Here is a 22,746-nt window from a genome sequence, read left to right on the forward strand (position 1 = left end):
CAGGAGAGCTTATGGCGTTATTTTTGTGCCTCTATTCTGAGCCACGTTAAAAAAATGCAAGGCCAAATGTTGCATTTTAGAGAAAATTATTTTGAGTGAAGAAAAGTTTAATTTGAGCGAACAAAATTCATTTCTGCGAACAAGAAATGTATTTCAGTGTTTGCTATCATCCATATGCACACACAGTAACAGCCCGTCTCGCTCAGTTGTTGGCATTTGCTCTGTGTGCTCACAGACATCTACAGACCTGCTCTCAGCATCTCTGCTCCCTGCACGCTCAACTCTCTGTACACCGTTATAAGTGTGCCACAAAAACAACCAATCACAGACTTGGATGCAAAAATTCTGAGTGGCTGTTACGGTCTCCAATCAACTCGCTAGCTACTGCATTCCTACTGCTACTGCAGTTAGTATGTTTAATTATTTTATTTTGAAATATATTATTTTTTAAGACCAGTGTTGGTTTTAATCTAGTTTTGTGGAGATAAACACAGACGACATGAGATCTCTCAATTATCACTCCTGGTTTATTCACTATCACCACACAACTGAATACTTTGCGCTCCAAAACACAGCAACCATTTCCTGTCCACTGGGGAAGTGGAGCCCTCCAGTGGTCCACCACAGTTTAAACCAAACCACTCCACTGGATTTAGCTACAGCTGTAGCCGTAACAGCCAATCAGAATTTTTGCATCCTAGTCTGTGATTGGTTGGTTTTGTGGCACACTTATAACAATGTAGAGAGAGTTTATGGTGGCCCTGAGAGGCCAAACAGACTGAGACTTAAGAAAACACCAGCAATAAGAAAAACGCTGCAAAAGCACACAAAACACAACAGAAATAGGAAAAAAGAAAATGGAAATTCGTTTTTCCTATTTCCGTATTTGTTTTGTGTGCTTTTGCAATTTCTTATTTTGTGTGGACTCTTGAAACTCATGTCAGTTGTATTTTTTCAGTGGTTTGGAAATATTGTAACTATGGATTGGTGGGATGACCTGTGGCTCAATGAGGGCTTTGCCAGCTTCTTTGAGTACATCGGAGTGGAATTAGCAGAACCAACCTGGGGCATGGTGAGTTCTCCTTTAAAGGCACATTAAAGATCCACCGAGCTATTACTGCCAGTCACCTGGAAGTTCTACCTGTGTTGCTGTGGTCTTACAGCGAGACATCATGATCATCAGTGATGTGCTTCCTGTCATGGTGGATGACGCTCTGCTGTCCTCTCATCCGATCATTGTAGATGTGTCAACCCCAGCTGAAATCACCTCTGTGTTTGATGCCATCTCATACAGCAAGGTATGAGATCTCTCTGTAAGCACTCAGACAATAAAAGTTAACCATACTGTTACACTACATGCAAACAAGATCCAACATGTATCACTCGTGACTGTGTGTGACAGATTAAGCACTTAAGATGAACAGAATAAATACTGGATATTATATTTGAATGGGTGGATGTAGATTGCACTATAAAAGTCCTGTGAGTTGTCAACAATACATTAAAATTGCTCTATGGATACCATGTGAGATTATTATTCTATCTATGTTATCCTATGCCTGTAATCGAAATGAGTGAATCATTATACTGCTGTAAGCCACACATACTCTTATTATAGAGAGTATAATAGTATGTAGCTGTAGTTCTAGTTTGCATTATATTTCTGAATTAAAAAGAATGTGAAAATCATTAGATTATTAGATAGGTTTGTATTATCCTATACTGTTGATTTACTGTGAATGAGTTACACTGTTTCATGACATTTCATACTGCTGAGTTAAGAAGAGAATATTGTGTGCAGAGAGCACAAACACATTCCACAGGAGCTTCACCCCCTTCTTGGAGCAGATAAGACAGGGAGCCAAGGTCATAAACAGGCTCACTGAGAGTTAGAGGGTATGTAAGTTTAGGCTTTTTACGACTAGGTGGGGGTCAACAGAGGCTATAAAAGCTTTGGGTAACGCTCCACCATTTTGAGATTTGCTGTGCCCCTCTGCATGCATGTCTCCCCATCCGGATGGTTTGTGCTCAAAGTGTTGAATTGTATGGAATAAAGGATTGTTGATTGAGCATTTATACACCGAGTATTGTTCTTCCTTCAGCCCAAAGATCAAAAGAATTGGGAGGATTTAACACAGTCCATTTACCTTGTAATGAAAATTGTTCAACTTTTTTCCAGGGAGCATCTATTCTCAGGATGCTGGAGGACTGGATGGGCAGAGACGAGTTCAGAGATGGTTGTCGAGTAAGTCATAGACTCACAGCTCTTTTAGTATTTAAAAAATTGATGTTGCTCTTTTGATTAACATTAATTATAATTTCAAATCTCCCAGCAGCTGAGTAATCAAGTCTTTTTCTCTTTCAACAGAAATATTTGAAAGACTTCTATTTCAAGAATGCCAAAACGAGTGACTTCTGGGCATCTCTTGCCAGTGTATGTTTGGACTTGCCCTTCAGTCTGTGCTAGTGTTAAGACTAAGAAAAATACACAATTGCTAAAAGAAAAAGGAAATATTTAGGGTTATTTTCTTAATCATATTAACATTTCAGGAAATTTCTTCAAGCAACTGAAATCCCTAAAAACATCGAGCTGCTAGACTGTTAAATCTGTTATGACCGGCTGTGTGCAGGCAGGAATAGGACCCAAGGTGCAGACACTCGGAGGCAAAACTTGAACTCAAAACAGCTTTAATGTTAAACTCAAATGTAAAATAACTGGACATATCAAAATAAACTTACACCGGAAGACTGACAGAACACACAGCTAGATAAACGGTAGATCGCGACACAGAGAAACACAGGGCTTAAATACACAGAGGGAGCAATCAGGGAATGGGTAACAGGAGGGAAACACAGCTGGGGCAAATCAGGCCTAACGAGACAAGGGGAAGCAAAACCAGACACATTAACATCAGACATGGACTTTCAAAGTAAAACAGGAAACACATAACACAGACTGAACTAAAGACACAGACTCGCACGCACTGTAACAGAGGGAACAGAGACGTGGGACCAGGGCAGACACTGACTGGACACGGGGAGCAACTAAGGATTACACAGAGACAAACCATAAGACATGACTCTAATGAAGAAACCAAAGAATAGAAATGATAAATAATACAATAAACTCAAAACCCTGGGTCAACGACCCAGGCATCCTAACAGTATCCCCCCCCAAAGGGCTGGCTCCCAGACAGCCAAACCTGAACAACAAAACATAAAACAACCCAACCAGGGTGGGTGGTGGGGGAAACAGGATGGAGGAGCCAGAAACAAAAAAAGTTGCAAACACTGGAAAGCAGCAGAACAAAAACAGGCTCACGACAGGCGCAGGCGGCCAGGAAAAACAGTTCACCCAAAGTTCAGGGGGGCGGCCTGGAGGCTGACGGCCCAAGAGCCCAGAAAACAGTTCAGGTGGCCGGGCAGGCGGGAGGCACGGGGGACGGAGCAGGTCAGGAGGCCGGCCGGGAGGGAGGCACCAGCGGCGACGTAGTTCAGGGGGCCGTCCATGATGGCAATGACATCCAGTCATCGGCCTGGAAAGTGGCCGGACAGGACGTGCACGATGAGCAGGCCAGACAGGACGTGCAGGACGAGCAGGCTGGACAGGACGTGCAGGACGGACAGGACGTGCAGGACAGGACGTGCAGGACCAGACGGCATGGAGACCTCAGGCGCAGACGAAGCTAGGCAGAGTGAGACAGGACCAGGCGACACTGAAGGCGAAGACACGGAGGCTGGACCAGGCGACGCAGAGGCTGAAGCTGGACCAGGTGAAGCTGAAGACACGGAGGCTGGATCAGACGAGGGTGAAGACTCGGAGGCTGGACCGGACGAGGGTGAAGACTTGGAGGCTGGACCAGACAACGGTGGCGCTGCCGGCGACGGCGTGGGAGCCGCAGGTTGCTGGACGGGCCCCTCGGACCCTCCAGTGGGAACAGGCGGCTGAAGCGGTTCCTTGGACCCTCCAGCCGGAACAGGTAGCTGAGTAAACAACTGAGGTGAGAACTGAGCAGGTGACTGAGCTGATAGGTGAGCTAAAGTCTGAGCTATGGGGAGAAGTTTAAGATGTATTGACTGTTGTAAAGATGGTAGTAATGGTGGGTAAGGTGGTGGATTAGCAGTAAGCTGAGCTCGTTCCCCTGAGCCTCCAGAACCTGAAGATAACTGCTGGACGGGCTCACCTGAGCCTCCAGCGAGGTCAGAAACAGGTGCAGGTACGGGTGGTGGAGCTAACTGGTTCCCGGTCATCCTCACCTTGGGAGCCGGGACAGGCACCGTCAACGGCTGGGCCGCTGCTGTCCCCACCCGAGGAGCTAGTACGGGTGCAGCGACAGGCAGAGCCTCAGCCGGCCTGGACACCGGAGCAGGGACCAGCTGGACCTCAGCCTCCCTCACCTGAAGCACTGAAACAGGTGCAGGGGAATGCTGGGCCCGAGCTGCCCTGGGAGCAGGAACACAACAGGGCGAAGGAGCAGGCTCAGCAAACACAGTCTTTTTTTTTTTTCTGCCTGTCCCGTTTGGCTCTTTTGCCATCAGAATTATTGTCTAAAGGCAAAGAAAGATGCCCAACGGATTTACTTTACCAAATTGACCATCCCAGCCTTGCCGTAATGGTCTATTTGATTCACCTTTTATTGTTTATTTTATTTTTTATTTTCACTTGCTAAATACGGGACAGACTTGAATGAGGAAAAGAAAAGGGAGAAAGGAAGAGGGGGAAAACAGCGGAGAAGAGGGACGGGGATAAAGGGCAAAAAAACAAAAACCAACTAAATAAGCAGACAAAAAATACATATATCAATCACCTGGATCACCTGTTGAGAAAGAAAAAAGAAAACAAGCAGAAGAAAACGAGAGCAATACAATAAACAACATCACATGATTATGGGAATATACAGTAAATACTAAATATTAAACATTATTGTGCAGCACATAAGATCAACAGAACAGTGTGCTTTGAGGTAGGAGCCAAAAAGGGTGTAGTTTGTGGGTGTGATCACCCGTGTGTACACCTGTGAGCATGGACGCGCTTGTTTTTAAAAGGTTCCTTCATGTAATGATCTGCTAGAGGGTGTGGGGGGGGCACAGCCCCGTCCTCCAGGGCATGAAGCAGGTATGGAGGAGATCAAAACTCCAGACATCCAGAGGCCCCCAGAACACAAGAGACCAAGGAAGACCAACAGAGGGGCACACAGACTCATCTAAAATGTTTGTTAGCTTCCTACCACCACCACGTCTAACAGTCTCAACAGTCTTTGATTTAACAGTTTTCACAGTCTCAGATGTGGCCAGGTTTAGAAAAAACAGACTTGGCAAAAGTGGGTTTTAGCTTATTTCCACCACGATGAACAGTATTAGGACTAAAAATCTCAGAGGAATGTATATTGTCATTACCTAGCTCGTGAGGAGCTAAACCAAAACTGGCCTCCCAATCCAAATCATCATCGAGAAAAGAGATCCCGAAGGTGTCTGAGGTGAGATTATAGTCCTTTCTGTTTATTGGCTCAGGAGTGTGGGAAATGTTGTCATTTCGACTCACCACCACAAGTTGCTCAGAATTGTCCATATAGTATAGTATAGTATTTATTTATTGTCATTGTCAAGAACAATGAAATTGCGTTTGGGGCTTCCATACAACCCAAAAAAGAAGAAAATAATAAATACCCCTTAAAACCCAAGTGTACATATTTAACCCAGTGTGACTCCAATGCAATAAGACAATCCTTAGCAATAATGTTCGTAGAAATTCAGACAAAGACCTGAGAAACATGACAAAATACAACAATGCAACCCATTCAATATTATTGTACTGTGAGATATGATATCAGATATGATAGTTATCTATTTAAGAAAGAGGGGGGGGGCAGGAGGGGGAAGAGAATAAAGATATGATGCACCAATGCAGACCAGTTCATTGCTATTAAGAAGTTGGATATGGTTATTGTCCGTGAGAGGGGGGCAGAGAGTTCAGGAGCCTCACAGCCTGTGGATACAGGCTGTTGGCCAGTCTGGATGTTCTGGCCTGTATAGACCTGTACCTTCTCCCTGAGGGCAGCAGATGGAAAAGGTGGCGCGCAGGGTGATGTTGGTCCCGCAGGATACTGTGCACCCTCCTCAGACAGCGAGTGGGGAAGATATTACTGATCTCTGGCAGACTTGTTCCAATAATTCTGCCAGCTTCTTTCACCACCCGCTGGAGTGCTTGCTGATCGGCCTTGGTGCAGCTGGGGAACCATACTAGAAATCCATACGTCAGAACGCTGCTGATGGCACAGTTGTAGAAGTTCAACATCAGAGATCTGGGAATGTGTGCGCTCCGCAGTCTCCTCAGGTAGTAGAGGCGCTGTTGGGCCTTCCGTGCAACTGAGGTGATATGGTTGCCCCAGGACAGGTCCTCGGTCACAGTTACCCCCAAGAATTTAAAACTGCTCACCCTCTCCACCGCCTCACTGCCAATGAAGAGAGGCAGATGGTTGTTATGACCCCTCTTCCGGAAATCTACAATGATCTCCTTGGTCTTTTTGGTGTTTAAGACCAAGTTATTGTCGTGGCACCATGACTCTAGTTGTTGCACCTCTGTCCTATAGTTTGTCTCATCATTGTTGGATATAAGTCCGAGCACTGTAGTGTCATCTGCAAACTTAACAATGAGATTGGACGCGCAGGAGGAAATACAGTCATGGGTGAAGAGAGTGTATAGCAGAGGGCTCAGAACACACCCCTGAGGGGCACCGGTGTTGACCACAAGGGTGGAGGAGGTGTTCTTACCCACTCTGACACTCTGTCTACGGTTAGTGAGGAAGTCCACAATCCAGTTGCACAGAGAGGAGTTAAGTCCCAGTTGGTGGAGTTTGGGACGGAGTTTGTATGGCCGGATGGTATTAAAAGCCGAGCTGTAGTCTACAAAGAGGAGCCGTGCATAGGTGTTCCTGTGTTCCAAGTGCTTCAGTAATGTGTGCAGCACTGTGGCGATCGCATCCTCGGTTGACCGGTTCTCCCTGTATGCAAACTGGTGCGAGTCCAGGGATGGTGGAAAAGCAGCTCTGATGTGTTTAATGACCAGTCTCTCCAGGCATTTGGCGGGAATGGGGGTGAGTGCCACAGGTCTGAAATCGTTCAGACATGTGACATTTGACTGTTTTGGGATGGGAACGATGGTTGCTGCTTTGAAACAGGATGGTACCAGTGAACAGGACAACGAGGTGTTATATATAGAGGTGAAGACGTCCGCCAGGTCCGCAGCACAGTCTTTTAGCACCCGGCCCAGCACTCCATCTGGCCCGGCCGCCTTCCTGGTGTTAATGCTCCGGAACACACGCCTCAGCTCATGAGTGCTCAGGACTGGAGCAGGATCGGTTGAGGGGAGAGGGGACAGGACAGGGTCGGTGTTCTCCCTATCAAAACGGGCATAAAAGAGATTTAGATCCTCAGCCAGAGTAGAACTGTCGGCTGAGGGTGATGGTGTTCTCCTTTTGTAGTCCGTGATAGCCCTGATGCCCTCCCAGACCTGCCTTGGGTTTGTGTTGTTCTCAAACCTGGCCTCGATACGCCTCCTGTGCTGCTGCTTGGCAGTCTTGATGCCTCTTCTCAGGTTGGCCCTGGCAGCACTGTATGCCTCCTGGTCCCCGGATTTGAAAGCGTTGTTCCTTGTTCGAATAAGTTGTTGAACTCCGTGTGTCATCCAGGGTGGATTATTAGGGAACACACGGAATCGTTTCCAAGTTGTTACATTGTCCACACAGAAACAGATGTAGTCCAAGACAGTGGAGGTGTAACTGTCCAATGCGACACGATTGTCAGTGTCCTGCACCTTGAATACATCCCAGTCTGTGCAGTGGAAACAGTCCTGAAGCATCGGAATAGCATCCTGCGGCCATGTTCTCACGGTTTTGGTTGTAATCCCAGTGCTCTTGATCTTTTGTGTGTATATTGGGTGTAGCAGAAGGGAGAGATGGTCTGACAGACCCAGGTGGGGATAAGCCTGGGCTCTGTATGCATTCGCCATGTTGGTGTACACCTGGTCCAACGTTCTATCTCCTCTGGTAGCACACTTCACATTACGGTGGAAATTGTGAAGTACAGATTTCAGGTCCGCGTGGTTAAAATCCCCAGCCGCAATAAAGACACTGTCCGGGTGTGCTACCAGGCTGTTATTGATGCTGCTGCTCAATTGTGCTAACGCTAGCTTAGCATTAGCATCTGGTGGAATGTAAACAGCGCAGATGTAAACGGCAGAAAATTCCCGAGGGAGATAGAATGGACGGCACTTTAACACCAACAGTTCTACCTCTGTACTGCACAGTCTTTCCGTTACCGTGACGTTCGTGCACCAAAAGTTGTTAATATAGATGCACAGCCCCCCGCCAGTCTTCTTACCCGAGTCCGCAGACCTGTCGGCTCGATAGGCGGTGCGGCCTGCTAGATCAATAGCCGCATCGGGAATGGCGCTGTCCAGCCAGGTTTCAGTGAAAATCATGCACGAACAGTTATTAAAAGTCCGTCGAGTGGCGATCTGCAGTCGTATTTCATCCAGTTTGTAACGGATTGAACGGGCGTTGGAGAGGAATATGATCGGGAGTGGTGGTTTAAACGGACTAGTCTTTAGCCGTGCCCACAGGCCTCCCCGCCTGCCTCTCTTCTGCCTCCGCTCGCAACGTCTCCTCCTGCGGCTTGCTGTTGCGGGTAGCCCCGGGGGTTGCTTAACGATCTCCGGGGGGATGAGATACTCGGATGTTAGTTGAAGATCTCCACGGCTTAGTTGTAGTAGATCATCTCTGTTGTATTGAAGTAACCCCAGACTATGTGAAATAATACCCAATACCACCAAAAGTGCAAAAATGTAGGAGCCCCGGGCCGCTGCGTCTGTGCGCGCCGCCAGTCTGCCTGTCGCTGCACCCGTACTAGCTCCTCGGGTGGGGACAGCAGCGGCCCAGCCGTTGACGGTGCCTGTCCCGGCTCCCAAGGTGAGGATGACCGGGAACCAGTTAGCTCCACCACCCGTACCTGCACCTGTTTCTGACCTCGCTGGAGGCTCAGGTGAGCCCGTCCAGCAGTTATCTTCAGGTTCTGGAGGCTCAGGGGAACGAGCTCAGCTTACTGCTAATCCACCACCTTACCCACCATTACTACCATCTTTACAACAGTCAATACATCTTAAACTTCTCCCCATAGCTCAGACTTTAGCTCACCTATCAGCTCAGTCACCTGCTCAGTTCTCACCTCAGTTGTTTACTCAGCTACCTGTTCCGGCTGGAGGGTCCAAGGAACCGCTTCAGCCGCCTGTTCCCACTGGAGGGTCCGAGGGGCCCGTCCAGCAACCTGCGGCTCCCACGCCGTCGCCGGCAGCGCCACCCTCGTCTGGTCCAGCCTCCAAGTCTTCACCCTCGTCCGGTCCAGCCTCCGAGTCTTCACCCTCGTCTGATCCAGCCTCCGTGTCTTCAGCTTCACCTGGTCCAGCTTCAGCCTCTGCGTCGCCTGGTCCAGCCTCCGTGTCTTCGCCTTCAGTGTCGCCTGGTCCTGTCTCACTCTGCCTAGCTTCGTCTGCGCCTGAGGTCTCCATGCCGTCTGGTCCTGCACGTCCTGTCCGTCCTGCACGTCCTGTCCAGCCTGCTCGTCCTGCACGTCCTGTCTGGCCTGCTCATCGTGCACGTCCTGTCCGGCCACTTTCCAGGCCGATGACTGGATGTCATTGCCATCATGGACGGCCCCCTGAACTACGTCGCCGCTGGTGCCTCCCTCCCGGCCGGCCTCCTGACCTGCTCCGTCCCCCGTGCCTCCCGCCTGCCCGGCCACCTGAACTGTTTTCTGGGCTCTTGGGCCGTCAGCCTCCAGGCCGCCCCCCTGAACTTTGGGTGAACTGTTTTTCCTGGCCGCCTGCGCCTGTCGTGAGCCTGTTTTTGTTCTGCTGCTTTCCAGTGTTTGCAACTTTTTTTGTTTCTGGCTCCTCCATCCTGTTTCCCCCACCACCCACCCTGGTTGGGTTGTTTTTAGTTTTGTTGTTCAGGTTTTGACTGTCTGGCAGCCAGCCCTTTGGGTTTATTGTATTATTTATCATTTCTATTCTTTGGTTTCTTCATTAGAGTCATGTCTTATGGTTTGTCTCTGTGTAATCCTTAGTTGCTCCCCGTGTCCAGTCAGTGTCTGCCCTGGTCCCACGTCTCTGTTCCCTCTGTTACAGTGCGTGCGAGTCTGTGTCTTTAGTTCAGTCTGTGTATGTTTCCTGTTTTACTTTGAAAGTCCATGTCTGATGTTAATGTGTCTGGTTTTGCTTCCCCTTGTCTCGTTAGGCCTGATTTGCCCCAGCTGTGTTTCCCTCCTGTTACCCATTCCCTGATTGCTCCCTCTGTGTATTTAAGCCCTGTGTTTCTCTGTGTCGCGATCTACTGTTTATCTAGCTGTGTGTTCTGTCAGTCTTCCGGTGTAAGTTTATTTTGATATGTCCAGTTATTTTACATTTGAGTTTAACATTAAAGCTGTTTTGAGTTCAAGTTTTGCCTCCGAGTGTCTGCACCTTGGGTCCTATTCCTGCCTGCACACAGCCGGTCATAACAGATTTAACAGTCTAGCAGCTCGATGTTTTTAGGGATTTCAGTTGCTTGAAGAAATTTCCTGAAATGTTAATATGATTAAGAAAATAACCCTAAATATTTCCTTTTTCTTTTAGCAATTGTGTATTTTTCTTAGTCTTAACACTAGCACAGACTGAAGGGCAAGTCCAAACATACACTGGCAAGAGATGCCCAGAAGTCACTCGTTTTGGCATTCTTGAAATAGAAGTCTTTCAAATATTTCTGTTGAAAGAGAAAAAGACTTGATTACTCAGCTGCTGGGAGATTTGAAATTATAATTAATGTTAATCAAAAGAGCAACATCAATTTTTTAAATACTAAAAGAGCTGTGAGTCTATGACTTACTCGACAACCATCTCTGAACTCGTCTCTGCCCATCCAGTCCTCCAGCATCCTGAGAATAGATGCTCCCTGGAAAAAAGTTGAACAATTTTCATTACAAGGTAAATGGACTGTGTTAAATCCTCCCAATTCTTTTGATCTTTGGGCTGAAGGAAGAACAATACTCGGTGTATAAATGCTCAATCAACAATCCTTTATTCCATACAATTCAACACTTTAAGAGCACAAACCATCCGGATGGGGAGACAGCAAATCTCAAAAGGGTGGAGCGTTACTCAAACCTTTATAGCCTCTGTTGACCCCCACCTAGTCGTAAAAGCCTAAAGATACATACCCTCTAACTCTCAGTGAGCCTGACCTTGGCTCCCTGTTTATCTGCTTCCAACGAGGGGGTGAAGCTCCTGTGGAATGTGCTCTCTGCACACAGTATTCTCTTCTTAACACAGCAGTATGAAATGTCATGGAACAGTAACTCATTCACAGTAAATCAATATAGGTTAATACAAACCTGTCTAATGATTTTCACATTCTTTTGTCATTCAGAAGCATAATGCAAACTAGAACTACGGCTACATACTAATTATACTCTATAATAAGAAGTATGGTGTGGCTTACAGCAGTATAATAATTCACGCATTTCGATTATAGGCATAGGATAACATGATAAAATAATCTCACAACTGATATCCATAGAGCAATTTTAATGTATTGTTGACAACTCACAGGACTTTTATAGTGCAATCTACATCCACCCATTCAAATATAATATCCAGTATTTATTCTGTTCATCTTAAGTGCTTAATCTGTCACACACAGTCACGAGTGATACATGTTGGATCTTGTTTGCATGTAGTGTAACAGTATGGTTAACTTTTATTGTCTGAGTGCTTACAGAGAGATCTCATACCTTGCTGTATGAGATGGCATCAAACACAGAGGTGATTTCAGCTGGGGTTGACACATCTACAATGATCGGATGAGAGGACAGCAGAGCGTCATCCACCATGACAGGAAGCACATCACTGATGATCATGATGTCTCGCTGTAAGACCACAGCAACACAGGTAGAACTTCCAGGTGACTGGCAGTAATAGCTCGGTGGATCTTTAATGTGCCTTTAAAGGAGAACTCACCATGCCCCAGGTTGGTTCTGCTAATTCCACTCCGATGTACTCAAAGAAGCTGGCAAAGCCCTCATTGAGCCACAGGTCATCCCACCAATCCATAGTTACAATATTTCCAAACCACTGAAAAAATACAACTGACATGAGTTTCAAGAGTCCACACAAAATAAGAAATTGCAAAAGCACACAAAACAAATACGGAAATAGGAAAAACGAATTTCCATTTTCTTTTTTCCTATTTCTGTTGTGTTTTGTGTGCTTTTGCAGCGTTTTTCTTATTGCTGGTGTTTTCTTAAGTCTCAGTCTGTTTGGCCTCTCAGGGCCACCATAAACTCTCTCTACATTGTTATAAGTGTGCCACAAAACCAACCAATCACAGACTAGGATGCAAAAATTCTGATTGGCTGTTACGGCTACAGCTGTAGCTAAATCCAGTGGAGTGGTTTGGTTTAAACTGTGGTGGACCACTGGAGGGCTCCACTTCCCCAGTGGACAGGAAATGGTTGCTGTGTTTTGGAGCGCAAAGTATTCAGTTGTGTGGTGATAGTGAATAAACCAGGAGTGATAATTGAGAGATCTCATGTCGTCTGTGTTTATCTCCACAAAACTAGATTAAAACCAACACTGGTCTTAAAAAATAATATATTTCAAAATAAAATAATTAAACATACTAACTGCAGTAGCAGTAGGAATGCAGTAGCTAGCGAGTTGATTGGAGACCGTAACAGCCAATCAGAAGTTTTGCATCCAAGTCTGTGATTGGTTGTTTTTGTGGCACACTTATAACGGTGTACAGAGAGTTGAGCGTGCAGGGAGCAGAGATGCTGAGAGCAGGTCTGTAGATGTCTGTGAGCACACAGAGCAAATGCCAACAACTGAGCGAGACGGGCTGTTACTGTGTGTGCATATGGATGATAGCAAACACTGAAATACATTTCTTGTTCGCAGAAATGAATTTTATTCGCTCAAATTAAACTTTTCTTCACTCAAAATAATTTTCTCCTCAAAATGCAACATTTGCCCTTGCATTTTTTTAACGTGTGCTCAGAATAGAAGCACAAAAATAACACCATATAAAGCTAATGCAGACCGGTGAATAAAAAGTGGTGCACAGTTGTCTTCAGTATTCCAACACAGCAGTGCACTACCCTGTAAAAGCTTTATTGCTCAAAACATGTAAGAAGAGGCTTTTGTAAACATCAACTTAACTGCAATTTTAAATGAAAAACTCATCCATTCCTGTCAAATATCTGATATGTTGCAATGAATCATGTACATCATGCAAAAGGTTGAAGAACATATAAAGAATTTTTCAATTATACCTCTGGATTCTCAAATGAGTCTTTGCGCTTGCAACTGCTGAATTGTGACATACTGTAGAGGCCTGAACTAACCAAAGACCAAGTCACAATCAAAGTAAACAAGTAAAAATGGTCAACAGACTGGCACTTTTGTACTTTACTTAAGTTCTTTATACTACATGCCTCATTCAGCCATTCATAAAAACACTTTTTTCTATCCTTTATATTTAACATTTCCGTTCTGATGAATGCATCGGAAAGCAACTTAGGGTTCCTTATCTTGCCCAAGGATCAGATTGAAGCAGCCAGTCTGAACAACCTTTAAATTAGCAGATGAGCTGCTCTACCTCTACCCCGACGCTTACAGAAACTGGTATTCCCAGTTTTCTGTCATCCAAGAAAACTTGGTTCAAACAAGAGTGGCTCCATGATGGAGCTACTGTTTTATGCTTGTTCCTCTTAGCCGCATAAAATTTAAATTAGGATGAATGACTAGTGATGTTTAATACTGATGTTATAGAACTCTACCAAAACCACCCAAACTCTATCAAAACAGTCTAAAAATTCAAACAATGTTTGCCATAGAAGAAGAAAAAGACACATGATCCGCTCTGTTATTAACCATAAGATGAAATCCCCGCTGAGCGGGCTGAGCTTGCCCTACAGAGCTTCACTATGTTAGTTTATGACCCAAATTAATGTTGGACTCTGTCGTTTTCTCTGGTCCCCTTCCCAGTTCCCCTTCACTCTTTACCAAGAGTGAGATTCTAGTCACACATTCTCCTTAATTTCTTGCTCAGTAAAACTGACTTGAATTAAACTGAATTGTATCATAAAGTTGGCGTTTCAGTGGTACGTAATTCATTCTAAAATGTTTCTTTTAGTCACTACATTCAAGCACAAAATATAAAGTATGCAATTTAGCAAAGTGGAAGAAAACATTTTCAGGAAAAAGGTTTATTTCTCTATAAAATCAAAATATATCAAAACATTACCTGGTGAACCAGTTCATGTGCGATGACACTGGCAACTCGCTGCTTGTTGTAAGAGGATGACTGGTTTTCATCATAAAGCAAGTTGGTTTCCCTGTAGGTGATAAGACCCCAGTTCTCCATGGCACCAGTACCAAAGTCAGGAATGGCTATCTTATCTGGATCCAAACAAAAGAGAGGTACAAATCACCACACACACACACATACATGATTACCTCCGATGACCACTGGGACCACTGTTACCTTCACCTTCCATGTCTTCTCCAGCTTCTCGTGTTCCTCTTTCCTGATGTTGCTGTCATCACTGCGTCTATCTAGGGGCAGGGATAGCTCAGTAGGTAGAGTGGTGGCCCCGTGATCGGAAGGTTGGGGGTTTGAATCCACTGAACGGCTACCCTGCGGTACCCAATGGCTGCCCACTGCTTCACTGAGTGCATGGGTTAAATGCAGAGAGGAATTTCCCCACAGGGATCAATAAAGTATAAAGTAAGTATATGACTACGCCCGTCTTCTTCTGTTTGTCTACCACCACTATGTCCGGTTGGTTAGCCACCACCATTTTGTCCGTCTGTATCTGGAAGTCCCACAGGATCTTAGCTCGGTCATTCTCCACCACCCTTGGGGGCGTCTCCCATTTTGACCTCGGGACTTCCAGGTTATACTCGGCACAGATGTTCCTGTACACTATGCCGGCCACTTGGTTATGGCGTTCCATGTATGCCCTGCCTGCTAGCATCTTGCACCCTGCTGTGATGTGCTGGATTGTCTCAGGGGCATCTTTACACAGCCTGCACCTGGGGTCTTGCCTGGTGTGATAGACCCCAGCCTCTATGGATCTTGTGCTCAGAGCTTGTTCTTGTGCTGCCATGATTAGAGAAATCGAGAAATCCTACCAGTGGCTGGACAAAGCTGGACTGAAAGACAGCACAGAAGCACTAATCATGGCAGCACAGGAACAAGCTCTGAGTACAAGATCCATAGAGGCTGGGGTCTATCACACTAGGAAAGACATAGTAGTATACGTAGTATACAGAAACATCTGTGCCGAGTATGGACTGGAAGTCCTGAGGTCAAAACGCTAGACGCCCCCAAGGGTGGTGGAGAATGACCGAGCTAAGATCCTGTGGGACTTCCAGATACAGACGGACAAAATGGTGGTGGCTAACCAACCGGACATAGTGGTGGTAGACAAACAGAAGAAGACGGTCGTAGTGATAGACGTAGCAATACCGAATGACAGCAACATCAGGAAGAAGGAACACGAGAAGCTACAGAAATACCAAGGGCTCAGAGAAGAACTCGAGAGGATGTGGAGGGTGAAGGTAACGGTGGTCCCCGTGGTAATCGGAGCACTAGGTGCGGTGACTCCCAAGCTAGGCGAGTGGCCCCAGCAGATCCCAGGAGCAACATCCGAGATGTTATAAAAAACCAGCAGGGGCGAGAGGGGGATTTGTATTAAAAAAAACAAAAAAACACAGAGAGACAGAGTTAAAACAAATTTAAAAAAATCTCCCTCTCTCCCACTGGAGGCAGGTATGTGTGTGTTTTTCCTCAAACTCTGACCTCTGTATGCCCCATATTTCATCCTGGATTGTGGCTTTCATGCTCACTAATTCTCACCCTTCCTCTTTCCACACGGAGCCTTGGGGTGTTAAGCTTCAAGTGGGACCCTCTGTGCACTGTAGGGCGTTTTCATGTCTTGCCATCAGTGGCATCTATCTCCTCCTGTTGTCATATTATTATTCCAGCTGAGTTTCTGATAAAAGTCTCACAGCTCTGGCCAGTAGGCTAAAGAGATACAGCAAGGAAACATTGGCCAACAGAATAAATTGCCTGTTCTCCAAAGATCCATCCAAGGTATACTCTCAACTACAAGGGAAGAATGTTATGAGGGCTGACTCACACAGAGCTCAAACAGAACAATTCTGTAAGAATATCCCCGAAAACAGACGGCAACACACGACACCAACACCAAGTGGCTAGTGGACAGAAGACCACAACAACCTCCCAGAACAAGAACCAGTCAACATCACAAAGACAGACATCTAACGCCTTAAAGTCTGTGCTCTCTCTGCTGTTGTGTTGGTGTGTGTCGGGCTGTGAGCTGAAAAGCTACAGCCGGCGGTATGTGTACAACAACCGTGTGTGAAAAGTGGCCTATAAAGAAATATTGTCATGCAAACATCGTCGGGTCTGCCGTGATATGTTTACATTGGGACTTCTGCTCCTGAACCTCTGCGCACAGCGTCTGCAGGTCGGGGCTGTACGAAGTAAATGGTAAATGGCCTGTATTTGTATAGCGCTTTACTAGTCCCTAAGGACCCCAAAGCGCTTTACATATCCAGTCATCCACCCATTCACACACACAAGTTGAAGTCACTTTCAACTTTACGCAGGACTGTAAGCTGTCGTCTGTGAGGCGTGAGCGTGTTTGTTTTAACATAGTTCATAGTGGAGAACAGCCGCTGACATAATGTGGATCCGAAGATCTATAATTGACCTACCTGGGGTTGAAAGTCTCGATAAATGCACGCCGTTTCGGCGGCTATACCGGCTTCCGCGAGAGTGACGCTTATTTTGAGCGATGAAAAAATAATAGAATATAATTTTATTTTTTATATTTCAATATCACAATAATCTAACAATTTAGAACTACAAGTTAAAAAAGAACTAATATAAATAAAATACACTTCAGCTAATTACTTCTAATTTATTTTCCCAAACCACGCGGAGCCGCACTATAAGGACTGAAGAGCCGCAGGTTGCCGACCCCTGGGTTAGTTGGTTTCAGAGAAAGAAAAGAAAGCTGCTAGCATGACCCAGCTACTGACCTGACCCGAATCCAAGTAAAAATCTGTGGAATGAACTAAATCTCAGAGTACATAGACGGTGGAACCTTCAGGATTTGAAAACTGTTTGTGTGAATGAATAGGACAAAATTACATCTGAGCAATGCATGCAGCTAGTTTCTCCATATACGAGGTGTCTTGAAGCCATCATCATCAACAAAAGTTATTAAATTAAGTAATAAATTCATTTCAATGCTTTTTCCTAGTGTCGTTTCTCTTTATCATACTTTATTTGTGAACATCTATGGCTTGATTTCTTTGTCTAGATTGGATGGGTTTTTACGGACTGGTGAGAATTTCACATTAATAGCACCTTTAGAAATATATTTTCTTATAACACTAGTGACATGTTCAATCCTTATTTTACTCACTGTATACAAGTACCTAGGTATTCCACAGGTCAACAGGAACCATGATAAAAAGGCACGAAGGTCAATAACAGCCAAATAATGCAAGAAGGGAGCTGAGAAGCCAGAACAGTATTGATAAGATCCAAACCATCAATACATACAGCCTATCAGTCATTAGATACCCAGATGGAATAATAAGCATCTGCCAATCATGTCAAGACATCATGGGTTTACACTATCGAGGGACAGAGGAAGAGGATGGAATCATAAGGACAGCACTCAGCCTCTGGTCATGGCAGCATAAGAACAGGCCCCAAGCACCAAATCCATGTGGGAGGATATATCCAAAGTGGTCCCGGGATTATTAGGAGCTGTAACCCCTGCACTGGAAGAGTTATTGCAGCAGATTCTAAGCACATATCACAGGTCTCTGCCCAGAAGAGTGCGGTCCAAGAAATACCTAAGTGATATGCAGAACCCTCAAACTTCCCAGCCCGTCAGCGGTCCCGAGCTTTAGGCTAACACACATACCACCCGCCTTGGGATCAGAGGCAGATTTTTTTGTTGTTGTTTTTTGTTTCATATCACAGAAGTTGGTTAGTGTTCCATTTACCCAATTTTGAGATGGAGTATGTCATGTTGAAATATTCCTCAAAATAGTCAAAAATGAGCTTGGTTACATTTACTGCATACAAAGCTGTGCTGATCTGACTTGGCTGGGCCCAGATTTTCAACTGCAAAAGAATGAAAAATACAAAAAAGTGTGTGACAGTATAAATCCAACAGTGTGAATTAATGAATCTTATCAATACTCTGCAATAGTAGCATATAAATGTAAACTCACGGGAATTCCTCTGGCTGAAGTTCTCTCTACATAGGCAAACTGGTGCACAGCAAAACATACCAAATAGGTGCTCATTGGAACAGACTTCTGAAAGGTGGTTTTGATTTTATTGCCTAGTAGTTGCTGAGGGGAGCCCTGGAGATAGACAGCAAAAATTTATTTGGATTTTCTGCCCTATTATCACAAGAAGAGCACCATCTCAACAGTTGTGCTTTGAGATGAGATCGTCCTGTTGCAGGAACTGATAAACATGACCTTGACTGTGTAACTGTCATCTGTGACAGGTGTACATACCATTACAAAGAATAAGGTTTACACTACACTCAGTTGGATGGTAAAAAATGTCACTCACCACCACACCAACTGAATTTTTTTATAACATGCTAAGATAGACGATGTTATGCTAATGGGTGCAAAGGATGAAAATGCATGAAGACACAGCTAGCTTAAGTGAGAGGATTTTCTTGCTTCCTCCCTATTAAACAACTGGCATGCAAAGTGCCTAACACCAAAACAGTTGTTGACCTTGAAAATACTAAAATGCATAGAAATCTACTGGAAAATTGGTAAATATCATTTAAAACATTATAAGGTTTAAAAATGTATCAAATTACAGTAAATCATTGCGACTTTTTTAAAAATCAGTTTTCCTCTGTTCATGCTTGACTACTAATGAACTCTACAGTTAGGGCCAGAGCTGTCTCTATTTCACAAGGCAGCTGAGGTCTTTCAACATCTGTTGGACAATGCTTAGGATTTTCTATGAGTCATTTGTGGCGAGTGTGGATGCTGTTGCATGCTGGGACAACATCCATCAGGCTGATATTGTCCAAGATAAATATAACGCTGGACAACAACCCCCAACATTTCCATGATGTGCCAGCCAATCACAGGAGCGCGTTCAGTGAAACTGAGATTACCTAAATTCACCACTGACTGTTTTGCATTTTCAGGCATGTATACTTTTTCTACAACTTTTACTCACTGTACTTTTACACAAATACCAATTGTTTCCAATTTAAATACAGCACATAAAGTCTATTGTGATGGTAAACACACATGCTGACTTACCTCTACTGGCATGTTGGACAGTACGTTGTAATTAACATCATGAGTTATTGAGATGGTGTAGGTGGCTTTCTTGTTAGGTTCATCAAAACAGGGAAAAGACTTGCGGGCATCTGTTGGCTCGTGATCCGTAGCTGCAATCTTTCTGGTGTTCAAATCGAGGACAGATTATTGGAAAATGTAACTTTATTATTGGAGATTGTTTGAAACCAAATGTTCTACAATCTTTTTCAGCAAATTTTACTTTGAAAACTAATAATATGTGACAATTTAAACTAGAGAGTTAAGTTTAGAACAGTCATATTTGATTAATAACATCTTTCAGTTATTTTGTTCAGTTAGTTCTATACAAGCTAATGAAAACAAAAGTACCAGATGCCAATCCCAGCAGTACCAGGAGACTACAGGGGTTTTCCATTTAAAGTAGGACGCATAACCAAAACGTACATCTGTTTAAATCCCACATAATGTAGTGACTCTGAAGAAGTAAAGACCAAATAGCTGGTGAATTATAAAAAGTCTTCTATTGATAGTTTTTACCTTTTTTTAAATATTTAAGCCACGTTACAGTCTTCAGAGTAACGTGTTGATTGGTCAATATATAATATAATATTGTTGGATTTTATCTGCATAAAATAATATTTTGCGTGAAAATCAATCTAGCTCAATAAAATATGTCATAGAACAAAATGACCTGGACCTCTTTAGTGTAGAAATTCCATCAAAGAAGGAGCTCAGCTACATAAGAAATACAAGTAAAGTCATCAGTAAATATGTATGTAAAGTGAAATATGATAGGATGACTAGACTAAGTCTAAAATGATGTTCTGGTATACAGTGGTAAAGATATTCTGTATCTGTTCTTGTGATAGCAAATCTGAAACAGATGTCAGAGCAAGTTTTCAGCTCCATGTCCAATGAGTGATGCAGAGGGCAGGATCCATTAATTATCCACATCCACTGACCACAGCCGCAGTCATGTGGACGATATCTGTGTTGCTTAAGGATCCAGGAAAGAAACAGTTAGTAGAAGACTTGCTGTTCCTCCTGAGCCACAACCAACGACTCTGGTTTTTATCCAAGATAAAACCAGATAACACCAATTTTTACAACCATCATAAACCTGCTCTTGGTTGCTTCTCAGAAGACAAGTTTTACACAAAATATTACTCAATAATTAGTGTTCATTCTTAGCGGAACTTATTTTATTCCAACATTTCAACATTTGCAACTTATGAACTATTGCATAGAATGTCCACAGTTATTTAACACCTATTAATACCTCCAGAAAAGACTGTAAGGCGACTCTGAATTTTCTTGAAAGATGCAACTATTTCATATGTCTTATGCCTTCTTGCTCTGTTCTTTTCTAATTCTTGATTAATAAAGATGTTTGTGTATGTTTGTGACAGAACTGAATCACATGACTTACTTGGTGATTCCATTCTCCATGTAGGTAACTCTGTAGAATCCCACCAAAGAGCCATTGAGCCAACCCTGGAAGTCTAGACTGAGGGTGTATACCTCCCCTGTGTCCAGGACAGGCAGCTCCTCTGTGGCCTCCACCACCACATACTGCTGAGCTTTGTATTCAAAGCAGCTTTTCACTGCCACTTCCCTCTGTCCTCCTTGGCTACTCAGCACCTTCAACCTTGGCAAGGTACTGACAAATGTCTCCCTGATGTGGAGCCAGAGATGACGGGTGGGCTTGGTTACTTCAAGCTGGATATCAACAGTGCCTGTGTAGGTGTCATCCTCTAAGTTCGGCTCCAGGTGCAGATTGTAGTGGACGGGATTCACATAGTCAGGTAAGCGGAAATTCCTCCAGTCCCCACTGGAGTCAGTGGAAGGCAGGCAGGGCCCTCTGCCAGGTGAAGGGGGCTGGGTAGGCCCCGCTGTGGGGGCTGGTGTGGTGGTGGCAGCAGGAGTGGTGTTGTTTGATCGCGAGAGACCCACCCCGAGGCCCACTGCCAAACAGCACAACACCACTGTTATGCAGATGATGACTGCATGCTTGCGTCGAATAAAGTAACGCTTCTCTGGCTTCTCCATGTTCAAGCTGTCAACCATGGTAACTCCCAAAATGAAAAGTCCACCTGACAAAACAAAAAACAAAACAAAACACAGCTTTCTAAAGGTAAAGTGTTTAGCTGACCAGAGGTCAGAGCTGCAGGCTTTGGCTGCTGAATTAGCTGTGTGAACTGAATCAAGGCTTGCCTCTGTGGTGCTGAGGGGTGGAGAGAAAAATGAGAAGTGAAGAGTATCAATCTTTCAGACGGCCAGAAATCGGAAGGATTTAATCTGTCCTTTGAGCTTTCAGCACACCTCCTGTTAAACATCTACAATCTCCCTGTAAATCAGCAGCTAAAGTTCTTTTTTTATCAACTATGCTAAGCTGCAAAACTGAACGTGTTGTTCTCACGTGAAACTAAACAATACACATGATGCCTACATGTGAACCACTGTGCATGTCAAAGTGTTGTCTGGTATGAATTTGAAGCATCAGAGTCAAATTTCAAAGCGGCTTCAGCGCAGCACAATCTGTCTTCTTACAGTGCACACACTGCAGAAACACTCTATGATCTGGACATGAGTCAGCATGTGGTCTTTGGTCAAAACAGTGATTGCAACAGAGACGTATGTGAAGCCAAAACAATGGTTTTATTGAACTGAGCCACGGTAGAATTTCCACAAATATTCTTCCCCTGCTCAGTTCTGTGAACTCTGGAAAAGACATTACTGAAATATCAATTTCTATCATTTCTGTCCACAGAGATGATGTTTTGACTGGAAAACTAATCACGGTGTAGAATTTTCGTTGAAATCAACTACAACTAAGTCTAGGATATGTAAGGGTGTTCATGCACAAATTCCTAATATTAGGAACACACCCAGAGAAATACCCAGTACAAAGTGTGCACTGGAACTACAGTAAGTGTTACGTTTGTTTGTTATAGTTTGTAGTATATAGTACTATAGTTTATAGTGGTAGTAGATAGACATTTTGAAGTGGGGAGTTGTCCATTCACACACACACACAAATCTGGTAGGCTGAATAGCCTCAACCAATGTGTCTTTTGGAAAGTAAAAACTTACAAATACTTCCTGTATTTGCTGTACTTAAGTAGAAATTTCAGGTATCTGTGCTTTACTTGAGTATTTATTTTTCTAGCAACTTTACTTTTACTCCCTCCATCTTTACACAAATATCCGTACTTTCTGCTTCTTACATGTTGAAAGCAGGCTAGTTATTTTAGGTTCAACAGTATCATCCATAGTGTTTATACTCAGGGGTTGAAGTGGGT

General features: G+C 44.3%; 1 protein-coding gene across 1 annotated transcript in view; it reads right to left on the reverse strand.

The window, feature by feature from the left end:
* LOC102303076 (glutamyl aminopeptidase) overlaps positions 1-21,920 on the reverse strand; it is a 38,822-nt gene extending 16,902 nt beyond the window's left edge. The window contains exons 1-9 of the mRNA XM_042227259.1: positions 20,874-21,920; positions 19,445-19,586; positions 18,374-18,508; positions 18,143-18,263; positions 14,334-14,488; positions 12,047-12,160; positions 11,821-11,955; positions 10,917-10,982; positions 10,728-10,793 (exon numbers count right to left, since the gene is read on the reverse strand). Of these exons, the coding sequence (XP_042083193.1) occupies positions 10,728-10,793; positions 10,917-10,982; positions 11,821-11,955; positions 12,047-12,160; positions 14,334-14,488; positions 18,143-18,263; positions 18,374-18,508; positions 19,445-19,586; positions 20,874-21,511 (1,572 nt within the window). The 5' untranslated portion in view covers positions 21,512-21,920. The remainder of the gene's footprint in view (positions 1-10,727; positions 10,794-10,916; positions 10,983-11,820; positions 11,956-12,046; positions 12,161-14,333; positions 14,489-18,142; positions 18,264-18,373; positions 18,509-19,444; positions 19,587-20,873) is intronic.
* Positions 21,921-22,746: the final 826 nt, after the last annotated feature.

This window comes from Haplochromis burtoni, unplaced genomic scaffold (genome assembly GCF_018398535.1).
Source record: "Haplochromis burtoni strain Fernald_Lab_line unplaced genomic scaffold, NCSU_Asbu1 Contig_251, whole genome shotgun sequence".
NCBI lineage: Eukaryota > Metazoa > Chordata > Actinopteri > Cichliformes > Cichlidae > Haplochromis > Haplochromis burtoni.